Here is a 14,107-nt window from a genome sequence, read left to right as displayed (position 1 = left end):
GTACACCACATGAGGATATGAAACAATCCAGCCATAATGGGTGCGTTGACAGCTCTGAGTCCACACAGCGTTCCTCCCAAAGTGCACTGGTGTGTTTGTTATGTGTTATTTTACTTTTTCATACAGTTTTAGAAACTCTCAAGCCCACCCCCAAGCACAGTGGCTAAGCACTAGGAGTGAAGATGAACCTTCCTGGAAATTGTTGTTGTCAGTGAGCCTCTCATTTAGACTCATGTTGTTTTCAGGGAACCAATCCTTCACTTAGACCCATGTCTATTTGGAGATAATCCTGAGTTGCATTTTATATAGACCAGGCATTGTCAGTATGATATATATGCAGGAGGCATCAGTAATCTTGCAACAGTTCTATATAGCTGTGTTTCCCTATCTTACCATATTGTATCATCACCAGGACGGTATTAGTTAAAAGTATAGATTCGTGGACCCCATCCAGTCTTCTAGAAATAGAATCTCTAGTAGAAGAGTCTGTGAAGCAGTAATTTGTAAAAAAAATAAACAAACAAACAAACAAAAACCAAAAAAAAAACCCCATGGAATTTTTATGATTAAGTAAGTATGGAAACACTGCTGAATTCAGAAATTGTAACCATTTTATCATAGAAGAAACTAAGACCCAGTAATTTAGCTAATGGTCCCTCAACCAATCAATTTTGTTTGATTTAAGGAAGCATAAATTGAATTGCAATATAACTTCATATTTTGCCCTACCAGGTTACGAAGTAAAATTAGGTCATGAGATCAGGAAAATTTACAAGGCAACAATGAAAATGTTATACTATAGATGATCAGTTCCAGATTTGGAAGAGACCTTAAGATTTTGCACTTTCTTCCTCTCTTTTGGTTAGGACAATTATACTTACCCAATTACAATTTATAGAGGACTTTATAATTATATATTACTCCCAACCACTGCTATAAAACCTGAGATGCTGCTTTTTCAGCATAGAGTAGAAGTGTTTTGTCCTATACATTTTAAATGAGTGGGGATGGGTCAAAAACAAACAAAAACAATCAAGAGCCAGGTAAACCTCATAGTTAAGATTTCTCTAGGCGCTGAGACCACATGGAAAAGTTTAACTCTCTCCATTCACCCCATGATCAATATCAGTATTGTACATGCTACAGTTGAGAATGTGGTCTGTGTTCAAAGTAGAGCAATCCCTAGAATTTCCTTTCTGCTTAATGACATACAGAGAACAGGGAGGAGCAATCAAAGTTAAAGAGGACCCTGCCTTCCTTTGATAGAGTTACTGTTTCTTTGGATTTAAATGAGGCTTTCTGAATACATTGGAGAGGCTAATGGACCACTAGAAGAAATCCATCATTTCTAATTTAGAATTCAGATAGGTTTAGGAGATACTCTTTTATCTCTGAACTTTTGTGTCAAAAACCAACTTGCTAACCACCCTAGCCTTAAAATGAATATGTGTAAAAGGTATTGAAATATTTTCCATGGGGTGCAGAGCATGAGTTGTTCTAATAAAATCAATGTCCAGATCCTCAGCTTCCAAATTTTTTCTTAAAATTCTCAAGGAATATGCCTGGGTTTACATTAACTTTTTTGCCATTTTATATGGTGAAAAAAGGCAAAATCTTCATGCATTCCAAATCTCAATAGACTGCATTAGCCAAAGGTACAAAAACATTTTTAGGTGACAAATAAGTAAAATTTGGAATTTTGATTGGAACAAAGATATGTTTAATGATTGATCAGGGCATCTTAAACTCACAAAGGTACTTTCTTTCTTTGTCTTATATTTATTTTTTTTAAAGTGAAACTTGGCCCCAGTTGGAAATTCTGTATGCAGAACATTCCAAATAGTTGCGATGACTTGTATATTTTACAATCTAACTGAAGGTTTTTCAGATTATGTAATTTTTCAAGAGAAAATGCCCATGAGTAAATATGTTGTGATTAATTTCAGGATCAGTATGCTTTGATTAATACAATAGTCTGAAGTTATTTTATTAATCATGTCAAATTACTGCAAATTTTATCTTAGAAAATGTTTAATGATTAATAAAGTAGCCAAAAGTTATTTTATTAAATCATATCAAATTACTGTAAATTTTATATTAGAAAATGTTTAACATTATATTTCATATTAATAAAACAAACACACTCCAAAAAATTTTACGTGTCAAATGTCTTGAAGCATATATGTTTTTTTCAAAATTATTTTAGGGGTAACAGACAAAACATTTGCACATCACAGAACTAGTAGTTTCTAGATCATAGTTGGTGTTCAATAAATAAACACTGAATAAATATTGATTGAATACTGAATAAATAACCAAGCAGCTGCCTTAACGAACCTGTAACTACACATGCAGGACATCATGTAATATCTGAACTTTTCCCCTTAAATTTAATATAGCTCAATCCCCCTGGCCTGATGTTCATGAATCTTCAAAGACGCATCTAGTACACCCTTATCCCCTAGAGGTAATAGGAGACAAAGTGAAAGATGAGATTGCACAGCCTTTGGCAGATAGTGTACAACACCACACAGCCAGATTGACATATAAGTCCCTACACCTCCTGCAGTTGCACTTTAGTGTTTGATTTTGAAATGACCACCTGAAGGGTAGTGTACCTTGCCTGTTTGTGGAAATACAGATCTATCATGTAGAATATCATGATGAGGAAAATTAATCTTTTCTCTAAGGACTCACGGCAAGCCAGTCCGATCAGGTTTCCCAAATGTAATTGCCAGTCTTCTGCTGTGCTCTCAGAGACCCCAGATATATTCTCATCCCCAGTTCTTTGCTGCTACCTCCATCTATCCACTAGTCTCAAATATTTTTCATTCCCACAGCTGGGTCGTCCCCTGCAGGCTTTCTTCTGCCTGCATAGCTGATGATGTTTTTCTGGCTCCAGAAAACTTCTGAGATTGTTACAAACAGTGCTTGTGGGGACAAAGGATTGTCCTGATTAAAATAACAAAAAAACTAGGACGGTCTTGCAAGAATCCGGATGGGTGGCCATCCCACATGAACACTGTGATGTTTCTCCCTTCTTTTCTTCCTCTCATCATTAAATAAGGCCAATATTATTATTTTGAAAACTTAGGAGTTAAACTAAGGTATTAGTTGTAGTCAAAGGTTTATTCAATGATTGGTACTACTGAGATACCTATAACACTTTTTCTCCTTTCATTGTTCTTAGGGATCTGATTACTTCATTGTTGTATTTTCATGTTCAAAGGGATAGGCAAGTGAAAATTAATTCAACCCTAAATGTAAGTCTCTAGTAATGGGCCTTTTCTTCCTGCAGTTTTGAGAAGACTTTGGGGGAAGAGAGACTCAATTATTTCAAATAAGATTGAGTGACTACATTTTATTTTACTTTTGTTCATTAGAATATTATGTAATTATCATTACTTTCATGATGGACTTTTGCTCATAACTCTGATTTACATTGAGTTTAAATGAACATAAAACTGTGCTCAAGAAATAGAATGAGAAAATACTGTTTACAGCTTTGTCAGTGTTTTCTGCCAGTATTCTGTTTTTCCAACAGCTGCAGTAGGACATGCTGTTGGTATTCAGAGGCTTCTAGAAAGAGATGTGGCCAAGTATATTTTTCTAATCTCTAACTTCAGCACAAAGGTCACCACTCAGTCACCTTGTTGATGTGTCCATTACACTCTCACTATTAATTGCTCTTAGTGATGATACCTGAGGCCTGAACGCCAGGGAAGAACTCAAGATCCCTAAGTTCTCTGCCACTGAGCACACGTTACTTATTTAGAGCAGTTACTTAAACTCTCTTCACTTTACTGCTAAAGTTTTAGGTAATGATTCTAAATTTGTACAGAGGAAATAGACTTTAAAAAATATTTTATGCTAAAACGAAATACCAATTTTCGATAGATTTTATTTTCAAAATGTGTCCAATATGTTTATTCTTCTTCTAGTTCTTGTCATGGTTGTAATAATAAGTAACACTGCTATTTGTGGAAATCACTCTATTTTTAGCCTAGAAAGGGGGTTGCAGAAAATGTCTTTGTTTTTTGGCCTAATCACTGACAGTTCCCATGTATTCTGAATTTATGGCCAATCATCTGCTATTATTAGGTGTCCTGAATTAATTCATCTCCTAATTGTAACTGATGCAATAATGAATGATTCTGCATGAAACTAAGTCTTCCTGGATGCTCATAAGCTGAATTTATGATTCAATTGTGGAGCATTTTAGCACGTGATAGGTGTAGTAGAGTCCTTCCCTAATTCTTTCACTTGATTTCCAGTCTTCCACAAAATCATTGCTCCTCAGACAAAAAGGAAAAGTTATCTATTCTGTTCACCTAAAGTCCAAGTAAACAAAGAGCCATGAGAATGCACTATTAACAATTGCCATAGCAAGTAAAACAAAAATCAGCCCTTTAATTCACCTTTAAAATAAGCACCAGGTGAGCATATTATTGATTTCGTTAAATGGAAACTTAGACTAAGGTATTCAAGCTCATTTTTTGCTTGTCACCAAACCATCATCAAATGAGACTAGGCAACAGCCTTTGGAGGCCAAAGTAAATGGAAAATAAAGATTATCCATGTGAGAGTTTCTGAATGGCACTTTAATTAATGTATATAATTCCCTCCAGCAGTCCTTTCATTGCCACAGTCACTTCTTCAGGGTCTTCCACAACTACTGTTAACCCTCTATCCCTCTCTCTCTCTCTCTTTCACCAATGATATCATTTCCAGAAACTTTAGAGGAGCTAATGTAGGGAAAAAACCAATGGCATCTGGCAACTGCAGAACCCTCATACTTCAGTAGAAAATGCCTTCTTTAAAACTCTTTACTAAAATGTAATGCATTATGCTTAGTAAGACATGAGAATTGTTATTAATGGGTTAGAACCATATTATTTCATGTTTTATGTTTTCTTGCTAGAAGTTATCACAAGGGAAGCTTTATGGTTGAAAAAATCTGGGCTAAGGGAAATTGATTTCAGAGGGCAAGGCATGCCCCCAAATATCACTTGCTTTCCCTATACTCTTCTTCAATCAATTTATTTCATCCCCTCTTGATTGTATTCATATATAAAGACTGTGTATTGGATCCAGGAGTTACATAAGCATATTAGAAGCTGTGTAACATAACTTTACTTTTCAATTATTAAAAAATTTATTTTTAAAATTTCCAAATAATGCCTCCTAGTATTTATGTTCTGAGATTCACTTCCAAGTATAAGTTCCCAATATACATAACCTTGTATAGTTAAGCATTTTTTGGCATAATTTCTCTGCCTGTGTCATTTTTACTTCAAGTTAATTAAAAGACATATTGGAGCATAATAAAACTATGTGTCTTCTAATTACTTTCTATTTTTGACAAAATGAGGTTCCCTCTTTAAAAATTAAATTATGATAATTTTACTGTAATCCCATTCAAACAAAAGGCTACTGTGCATCTCATTTTTTCTAATGTCATCTGCATCAGATATTTGTCAATTTAATATTTTCCAGTTCCTGTCAACTGAGAATGGAAAGATGGTGATGCGCCATTCACAATTTTTTTGCATACACTGCGACTTTTACCAAATGACCAGAAAATAAACAACTATCAATAACAGCTAATAAATAAAATAGTGTATCCTGTGGACTATTTTGGGGGGATGAAATCCAGGATTATCCTATACTCAGAATTGCTTGAGGATTTGTCATTTGAGTTGTAAACAGCACATGATGTTTTATGTGGCACATGTTTATTTCCGTTGAAAGAGCATGTCCTCTTTTTGAGGAAGGCAAGAAACTTGTAACATCAAATGTTTCTTGCAAAACAATTTGATGAAATAAATGTAAATGAATCAGAAGCATGTGAATTGTATTTCATTAAAATTAATGGGTTTAAATGTGAAGGGGGTAAAATGCTTGGGGGAAAGAGTGTGGTAAGGCGGGAAGGGACATTTGTTTTGTTTTCATCAGTCTTGGATTCTTTAAAAATGGCTTAATAGTCTGAATTTCATCTCATTAAGATTCTCTTAAGCCTAATGGTGGAGTTACAGAGTGGGACAATAAAATGCAAATTTATTTTATAGCTTTATGTGGTTCCAGTTATAAAGTACGCATCAAACATTGCCACTATGCAGTCCTTCAAAATCACTTTCAATTTGAAGTTGGTGGTTTTTCTATATAATTCTTTTAACGGTAAACAAGAAACTGTAATGATGCTAAAATACATGTTTTACCTCTCAGACTCACACACAAATTTCACATTTCCTTTTTCTAACTGAAGATGATCTGATCTAAATGGAAAACATGTGAGAGCTGAATGTGTATGTGTAGACATATATGCAGGAGATGGGCAGGAGGAGAAGACACTGGAAGAAAGGGAAAGAGTAAAAGAAAGAAAAGGAAAAAAAGACATGATCAATGCAGGCCAAGCTATGCCATCAAACCTAATTCATAAGTAAAGCAGTGAAATCTCACTAAGTATTTGCGAGCCATAAACATTTTATCCCATAGTTTATGTTCAAATTATTTATGCTTGCTTAAAAACAAATACATAGCTTATTTTATATTTTGTATTTTCATTTAAAAAATCATCTATTACTCTGAAAACAAGAAAAAAATCAACTTCAAAAAAGAAAAAAGGTTTACAAATGAGTCTCCCTGCCTCAAAATCTGAGTCATTTGATGTGGGTTATGACATTTTAGTTTCTCAACTCCCAGTCTTTGAAAACAGGGACATTTTTAATGTTCCAAATACTTCCGAGAGGCAGGGGGTACACAAATGGGTATATATGTATGTATAACCCAGGAAATCTTCGTTTTCCTAAACTCTGACCACCTTCTGTATTTTACATGTATTTTTTATTTTTTTTATTTTTTTATTATACTTTAAGTTCTAGGGTACATGTGCATAACATGCAGGTTTGTTACATATGTATACTTGTGCCATGTTGACGTGCTGCACCCATCAACTCGTTATTTACATCAGGTATAACTCCCAGTGCAATCCCTCCCCCCTTCCCCCTCCCCGTGATAGGCCCCGGTGTGTGATGTTCCCCTTCCCGAGTCCATGTGATCTCACTGCTCAGTTCCCACCTATGAGTGAGAACATGCGGTGTTTGGTTTTCTGTTCTTGTGATAGTTTGCTGAGAATGATGGTTTCCAGCTGCATCCATGTCCCTACAAAGGACACAAACTCATCCTTTTTTATGGCCGCATAGTATTCCATGGTGTATATGTGCCACATTTTCTTAATCCAGTCTGTCACTGATGGAGGTTTGGGTTGATTCCAAGTCTTTGCTATTGTGAATAGTGCCGCAATAAACATACGTGTGCATGTGTCTTTATAGCAGCGTGATTTATAATCCTTTGGGTATATACCCAGTAATGGGATGGCTGGGAAACCCTAGAAGAAAACCTAGGTAATACCATTCAGGACATAGGCATGGACAAGGACTTTATGTCTAAAACACCAAAAGCAATGGCAACAAAAGCCAAAATTGACAAATGGGATCTAATTAAACTAAAGAGCTTCTGTACAGCAAAAGAAACTACCATCAGAGTGAACAGGCAACCTACAGAATGGGAGAACATTTTTGCAATCTACTCATCTGACAAAGGGCTAATATCCAGAACCTACAAAGAACTCAAACAAATTTACAAGAAAAAAACAAACAACCCCATCAAAAAGTGGGCAAAGGATATGAATAGACATTTCTCAAAAGAGGACATTCATACAGCCAACAGACACATGAAAAAATGCTCATCATCACTGGCCATGAGAGAAATGCAAATCAAAACCACAATGAGATACCATCTCACACCAGTTAGAATGGCAATCATTAAAAAATCAGGAAACAACAGGTGCTGGAGAGGATGTGGAGAAATAGGAACGCTTTTACACTGTTGGTGGGATCGTAAACTAGTTCAACCATTATGGAAAACAGTATGGCGATTCCTCAAGGATCTAGAACTAGAAGTACATGTATTTTTTTTAAGACAATATATGACACTGCTGAAGTAGCCTTCTGGACATACCACTAGGTAGAGAAATGTGTTAACAGAGGTTCTTTCTTTACAACTGAAGGCGTAGCAGACTGTGGGGCTATTTCAGGTCTGTAAGGAGTCTGCTTTTGTGCTTCCTGGGAATATAATGATATAACTGGATCTTAGCATCTCTCTGGCTGCTGGGAGCTCTACTGCTGCTTATCAACATGTTTGGAATGAGGATCCTGTTCCTTAGTGTCTTTGTGTCAAATAATTCACTGTCTCAAACTGTTCTGGAAATGTTTCTCCTCCTTGTTTTTATAGGCAGGAACTGAAAGGATTCACTTTTAAAGTATTTGTTTCATAATTGGGCAGGAGATACGTTTTGGCTTCTAGCATAGCCCTCTGTTGTTTTATTTAACATTTCTCTCATCGTTCTTTAACAGCTGAAAAAAATCGAGTGGCGAAGATGACTGTGTCATTTGTACCTTACAATAGCATTAATGCAATAATTACAACTGCTCTGGAGACCCCAAAGTCACTCATAAGGGTTCTATGCATCAATAAAAGTCTAAATTCTAACTCTAGAGTTGTGTCAATGAAAATAGACGAACAGCTTCAGCTTTATCTTTGTCATCAACAATAGATATTTATAAGGTCCTCAGTTAAGTGTCACTACTTAGGATCTAGGTTCAGAACATTATGATGATGGTATAGTTCCTTCCAGGTGAGATAGATCGTGATTTATTTTCTATCATGATTTGCTATAGTAATGTTTCATAAGTGAAACAGGATCTAATCCTTTACTTTTGGTGTTGTTCCACTTGATGACAGGCCTATCCTTGTAGCAGTGATAAGGAGTGTGAAGTTGGGAGGTATTGCCACAGTCCCCACCAAGGATCATCAGCCTGCATGGTGTGTCGGAGAAAAAAGAAGCGCTGCCACCGAGATGGCATGTGCTGCCCCGGTACCCGCTGCAATAACGGTAAAAGATCTCACTAAGTGTTCATGGGCCTCTTTCTTCTCATCATAGTAAGCCTGTCTCTCGAGTCAGGCTATCTTCTCCTTACTCAGACTCCTGAAATATAAGGAGTCTGGTAGAATTGGTTTAGGTAGTGCAAGATTACCTGAATTTCCTCCCCAAATCTTAGTTTTCCTAGACTCTGGTTACTTTCTATATTGTATGACCTGTGCTGATCTAGAATATTGCCATGTTGAAGTGTTACGTATAAACAGCAAGGCGTTCTATTCCAGTAAACACATAAGTGAATGCATGTAAAAGAACCAAAGACAGAAACTTGATATGATTTAGTAATGCAGTTGTAAATATCTATTCCAGTTTTGTACTTTGGGTTTAGTCAAGATGTTCTGTAGCTCAGTCTTATGGTAGTAGAGTGATTGGTTCCTCCAAAGAGAGACACAAGATTTTACTCCCCAACCTGGCTTCATCCAATATCAATGAATTTATAGGCAGACAATTCAGCAATAATGATGAAATGGATCACAGACAAGATGTGGCAAAAACCTTAAATAATTGCAGAAGGTAATTAGAAATATATACTTAATCATATAAAACAACATAATCAGGCTCATATTCTCATGCCTATTCCTGACCTCTGGGTGTAGACCTATTGTGAATCTCTTGCACAGGAGGTGAAGGGAAGAAGAAGACCTTATACCATTAGAGAAGTTTACAGTGTAAACTAAGATTATGTTGTTAATTAATAAAGGAATCTGGATCCAGAGGGTGAATGTCTGATCAGATTATTTAAAAATACTAATAGCTAACATTGATTCTTCACATATATTCACAATAACTTTGTGAATATATAAAATTATGCTTTTATTCCCAGTTTTGTCCAAGGTCACTTAGTCTTGAGAGAGACAAAATTCATATCAAAGAAGTCTCACTTTAGGGCCAAAGTATGCTCAGTCTCAATAAATAAGTAAATGAATGAATGGGTGGTTAGATAGATAGATAGATAGATAGATAGATAGATAGATAGATAGAGAAATGGCTTCATATTTCACATCAAGAGAGTACGTGGATAAGTCTCACATTTCGTAGAATTGAATTAGTCTAACTGATTATGTGATCATCTCCAGGTATCTGTATCCCAGTTACTGAAAGCATCTTAACCCCTCACATCCCAGCTCTGGATGGCACTCGGCACAGAGATCGAAACCACGGTCATTACTCAAACCATGACTTGGGATGGCAGAATCTAGGAAGACCACACACTAAGATGTCACATATAAAAGGTAGGGATATCTGTAGTTGTGGGTTTCTAAAAAATAAATAAATAGAAGAAAAATATAGATAATTAATTCCATTGGTTTTAGAAAAAAAATTACAAGGAAGGTTCTTTAATCCTAGCTAGTCATTAAACTTGTTATTCAGGTGGCAAATAATGGAAACAGATCATAATGGATTTATGTGATTAGAGGCATAGCCAATCGGTATCAACCAAGACTTTTCATTATAAATGGTAACAACATAGAAGACAGTATAAGTGAAAATATTTTATGTGCTTCTGATTGCAAAATATAATTTTTTTTTTCTGAAGTGTCAGGGTAACATCTATTATTGGTCATCATCTCTGCAGGGCATGAAGGAGACCCCTGCCTACGATCATCAGACTGCATCGAAGGGTTTTGCTGTGCTCGTCATTTCTGGACCAAAATCTGCAAACCGGTACTCCATCAGGGGGAAGTCTGTACCAAACAACGCAAGAAGGGCTCTCATGGGCTGGAAATTTTCCAGCGGTGCGACTGTGCGAAGGGCCTGTCTTGCAAAGTATGGAAAGACGCCACCTACTCCTCCAAAGCCAGACTCCATGTGTGTCAGAAAATTTGATCACCATTGAGGAACATCATCAATTGCAGACTGTGAATTTGTGTATTTAATGCATTATAGCATGGTGGAAAATAAGGTTCAGATGCAGAAGAATGGCTAAAATAAGAAATGTGATAAGAATGCAGATCACAAAAAGAGAGAAAGAAAACATGAACTGAATAGATTAGAATAGGCGACAAATGCAGTGCAGCCAGTGTTTCCATTATGCAACTTGTCTATGTAAATAATGTACACATTTGCGGAAAATGCTATTATTAAGAGAAAAAGCACACAGTGGAAATTACTGACGAGTAGCATGTGACTTTCCAAGGTTTAGGTTGTGCTGGAGGAGAGGTTTCCTTCAGATTGCTGATTGCTTATACAAATAACCTACATGCCAGATTTCTATTCAAAGTTAGAGTTTAACAAAATACTCCTAGAATAACTTGTTATACAATAGGTTCTAAAAATAAAATTGCTAAACAAGAAATGAAAACATGGAGCATAGTTAATTTACAACAGAATATTACCTTTTAATTTGTAACACTACTTCTGCTGTTCAATCAAGAGTCTTGGTAGACAAGAAAAAAATCAGTCAATATTTCCAAATAATTGCAAAATAATTGCCAGTTGTTTATGAAGGCCTTTAGGAAGACAAATAAATAACAAACAGCCACAAAAACATTTTTTCAAAATTTTAGTTTTACCTGTAATTAATAAGAACTGATATAAGACAAAAACAATTCCTTCAGATTCTGTGGAATGACAGTATATCTCTCTATCCTATGTGATTCCTATTCTGAATGCATTTTAGTTTACAAACTATACCCATAAATTGTGACTAGTAAAATACTTGCACAGAGCAGAATTTTCACAGATGACAAAAAAAAATTAAAGATGTCCAATATATGTGCGAAACCAGCTAACAGAGAGATCATTATTTCTTAAAGATTTGCTATAACCTATGTTTTGATAGAACTAGATTGTTAAATACATGTATTCATACATACTCTGTGGTAATAGAGACTTGAGCTGGATCTGTACTGCACTGGCGCAAGCAAGAAAATTGGGAAAACTTTTTCGTTTGTTCAGGTTTTGGCAACACATAGTTCATATGTCTGAGGCACAAGTTGACTATTCATCTTTGAAACCAGGGGATGCACAGTCTCAGTGAAGAGCTGCATGGGATTTGCTATCACAATATTTACTACACAAATGAATTCAGTGTGAGGTCATGTGTCCATACTACCCTCAAATTATTTATTTTACAGTGCTGAGATCCTCAAATAATCTCAATTTCAGGAGGTTTCACAAATGGACTCCTGAAGTAGACAGAGTAGTGAGGTTCCATTGCCCTCTATAAGCTTCTGACTAGCCAATGGCATCATCCAATTTTCTTCCCAAACCTCTGCAGCATCTGCTTTATTGCCAAAGGGCTAGTTTCTGTTTTCTGCAGCCATTGCAGTTAAAAAATATAAGTAAGATAACTTGTAAAATCTGCATATTGCTAATCTCTAGACACCACAGTTTCTAAATTCTTTGAAACCACTTTACTACTTTTTTTACTTAACTCAGTTCTAAATATTTTGTCTAGAGCACAATAGAATAAAAGGTTATCTTATAGTCGTGACTTTAAACTTTTGTAGACCACAATTCACTTTTTAGTTTTCTTTTACTTAAATCCCATCTGCAGTCTCAAATTTAAGTCCTCCCAGTAGAAACTGAGTTTGAGCCTGTATATCTATTAAAAATTTCAGCTTCCCACATATATTTACTAAGATGATTAAGATTTACATTTTCTGCACAGGTCTGCAAAAACAAAAATTATAAACTAGTCTATCCAAGAACCAAAGTTTGTATAAACAGGTTGCTATAAGCTTGGTGAAATGAAAATGGAACATTTCAGTCAAACATTTCCTATATAACAATTATTATATTTACAATTTGGTTTCTGCAATATTTTTCTTATGTTCACCCTTTTTAAAATTATTATTTGAAGTAATTTATTTACAGGAAATGTTAATGAGATGTATTTTCTTATAGAGATATTTCTTACAGAAAGCTTTGTAGCAGAATATATTTGCAGCTGTTGACTTTGTAATTTAGGAAAAATGTATAATAAGATAAAATATATTAAATTTTTCTCCTCTAAAAACTGAATTCAAAGGTCCTTGTGTTTTGCCTACGGGAAGAATTTTCATAGACTCATACTTTCTGAGAGTTCAACTGAACTTGGTCTGATTTTTAGAACTGGGTGTGAATCATTTGGAGGACATCAGCATGAGATAACTCAGAGCAGTTTACTATTACAAAAGGTAGTTTATTTCATGGCAGTTGAGCTGTAATTGTTAGAGAGTTGTTTCCATTTTTTTTTTGTTTGTTGTTTTGTTTTTTTGTTTTTTTCAAACCAAAATATTCCACCTTGTGATTTACACCATTTAGTCATACTTTGCCTTCTGAAACAACTTGGAACAAGAAAGTGCTCTTCACAATTTCTTCAGAATACTATAAGACAGGTAACATATGCCCCATAATCTTCTCCCTAAGCTAAAGTTTTCCAAAATGGAAATACTATTATGCTTAGAGTATTGGTTCATTTCTACATGAACCAATGAACGTGAGCTACACGATGCCTTTTTCTGTGTTTGGAGAGAAACTGAGTGAAATCAAATCCTCTTCCTGGGAAGCGAGTGTTTCCTCTGCTTCCTGAACTGGAGATATCAGGAGTGTTTTGAGGAATAGTGTTCACCAAGTATGAGACCAGGGATGGCTACAAAAGCCCATGTTGTATTAGACATCAGAATGGGCTGCAAATGTGGATAATAAACATTCTGTGACATAGTGAATGAATTAAATGTAGCTATGGTTCCTTCATGAAGCTAAAACAGTCCCACAGCTAGAAGTTAGAGTTAAAAATACCTTAAGCATTGCTGAAGTATTTTCCACAATATGTTAATTAGTCATTTAAAGATATTCTTAAATCACTGGCCATTTCCTCCAATGAGAATATTTATATTTTCTAGTTAAAGTGTGTTTTTGACTATAATAATCATATGGGAGACCTTTTTCTTTTCTATTTTGCTCAGTGAGATGCTCTGAGAACTGACAAATTTTCCTGACTTTTTTACTTTATTTTATTTTATTTTTTTTAGTTAAGAAACAAAATACCCTTAAGTAGCCTTAGTATTTTAGGGGAAAACATTCGGTTACACTTTTGTAAATGTAATTGTAGCCTTAGGATTTTAGGGGAAAGCAATCAATTATAATTGTCTTCACTCAAAATCAGGCCAGTTGAAAACCAGA

General features: G+C 35.3%; 1 protein-coding gene across 1 annotated transcript in view; it reads left to right on the top strand.

Annotated features, from left to right (window-relative positions):
- DKK2 (dickkopf WNT signaling pathway inhibitor 2) overlaps positions 1-12,964 on the top strand; it is a 108,110-nt gene extending 95,146 nt beyond the window's left edge. The window contains exons 2-4 of the mRNA XM_025385739.1: positions 8,803-8,953; positions 10,075-10,230; positions 10,575-12,964. Of these exons, the coding sequence (XP_025241524.1) occupies positions 8,803-8,953; positions 10,075-10,230; positions 10,575-10,825 (558 nt within the window). The 3' untranslated portion in view covers positions 10,826-12,964. The remainder of the gene's footprint in view (positions 1-8,802; positions 8,954-10,074; positions 10,231-10,574) is intronic.
- Positions 12,965-14,107: the final 1,143 nt, after the last annotated feature.

The sequence above is a fragment of the Theropithecus gelada genome, chromosome 5 (assembly GCF_003255815.1).
Source record: "Theropithecus gelada isolate Dixy chromosome 5, Tgel_1.0, whole genome shotgun sequence".
NCBI classification, from domain to species: Eukaryota; Metazoa; Chordata; class Mammalia; order Primates; family Cercopithecidae; genus Theropithecus; species Theropithecus gelada.
The sequence above is the reverse complement of the archived record's forward strand: the minus strand, read 5'-3'. Positions and strand labels throughout refer to the sequence as shown.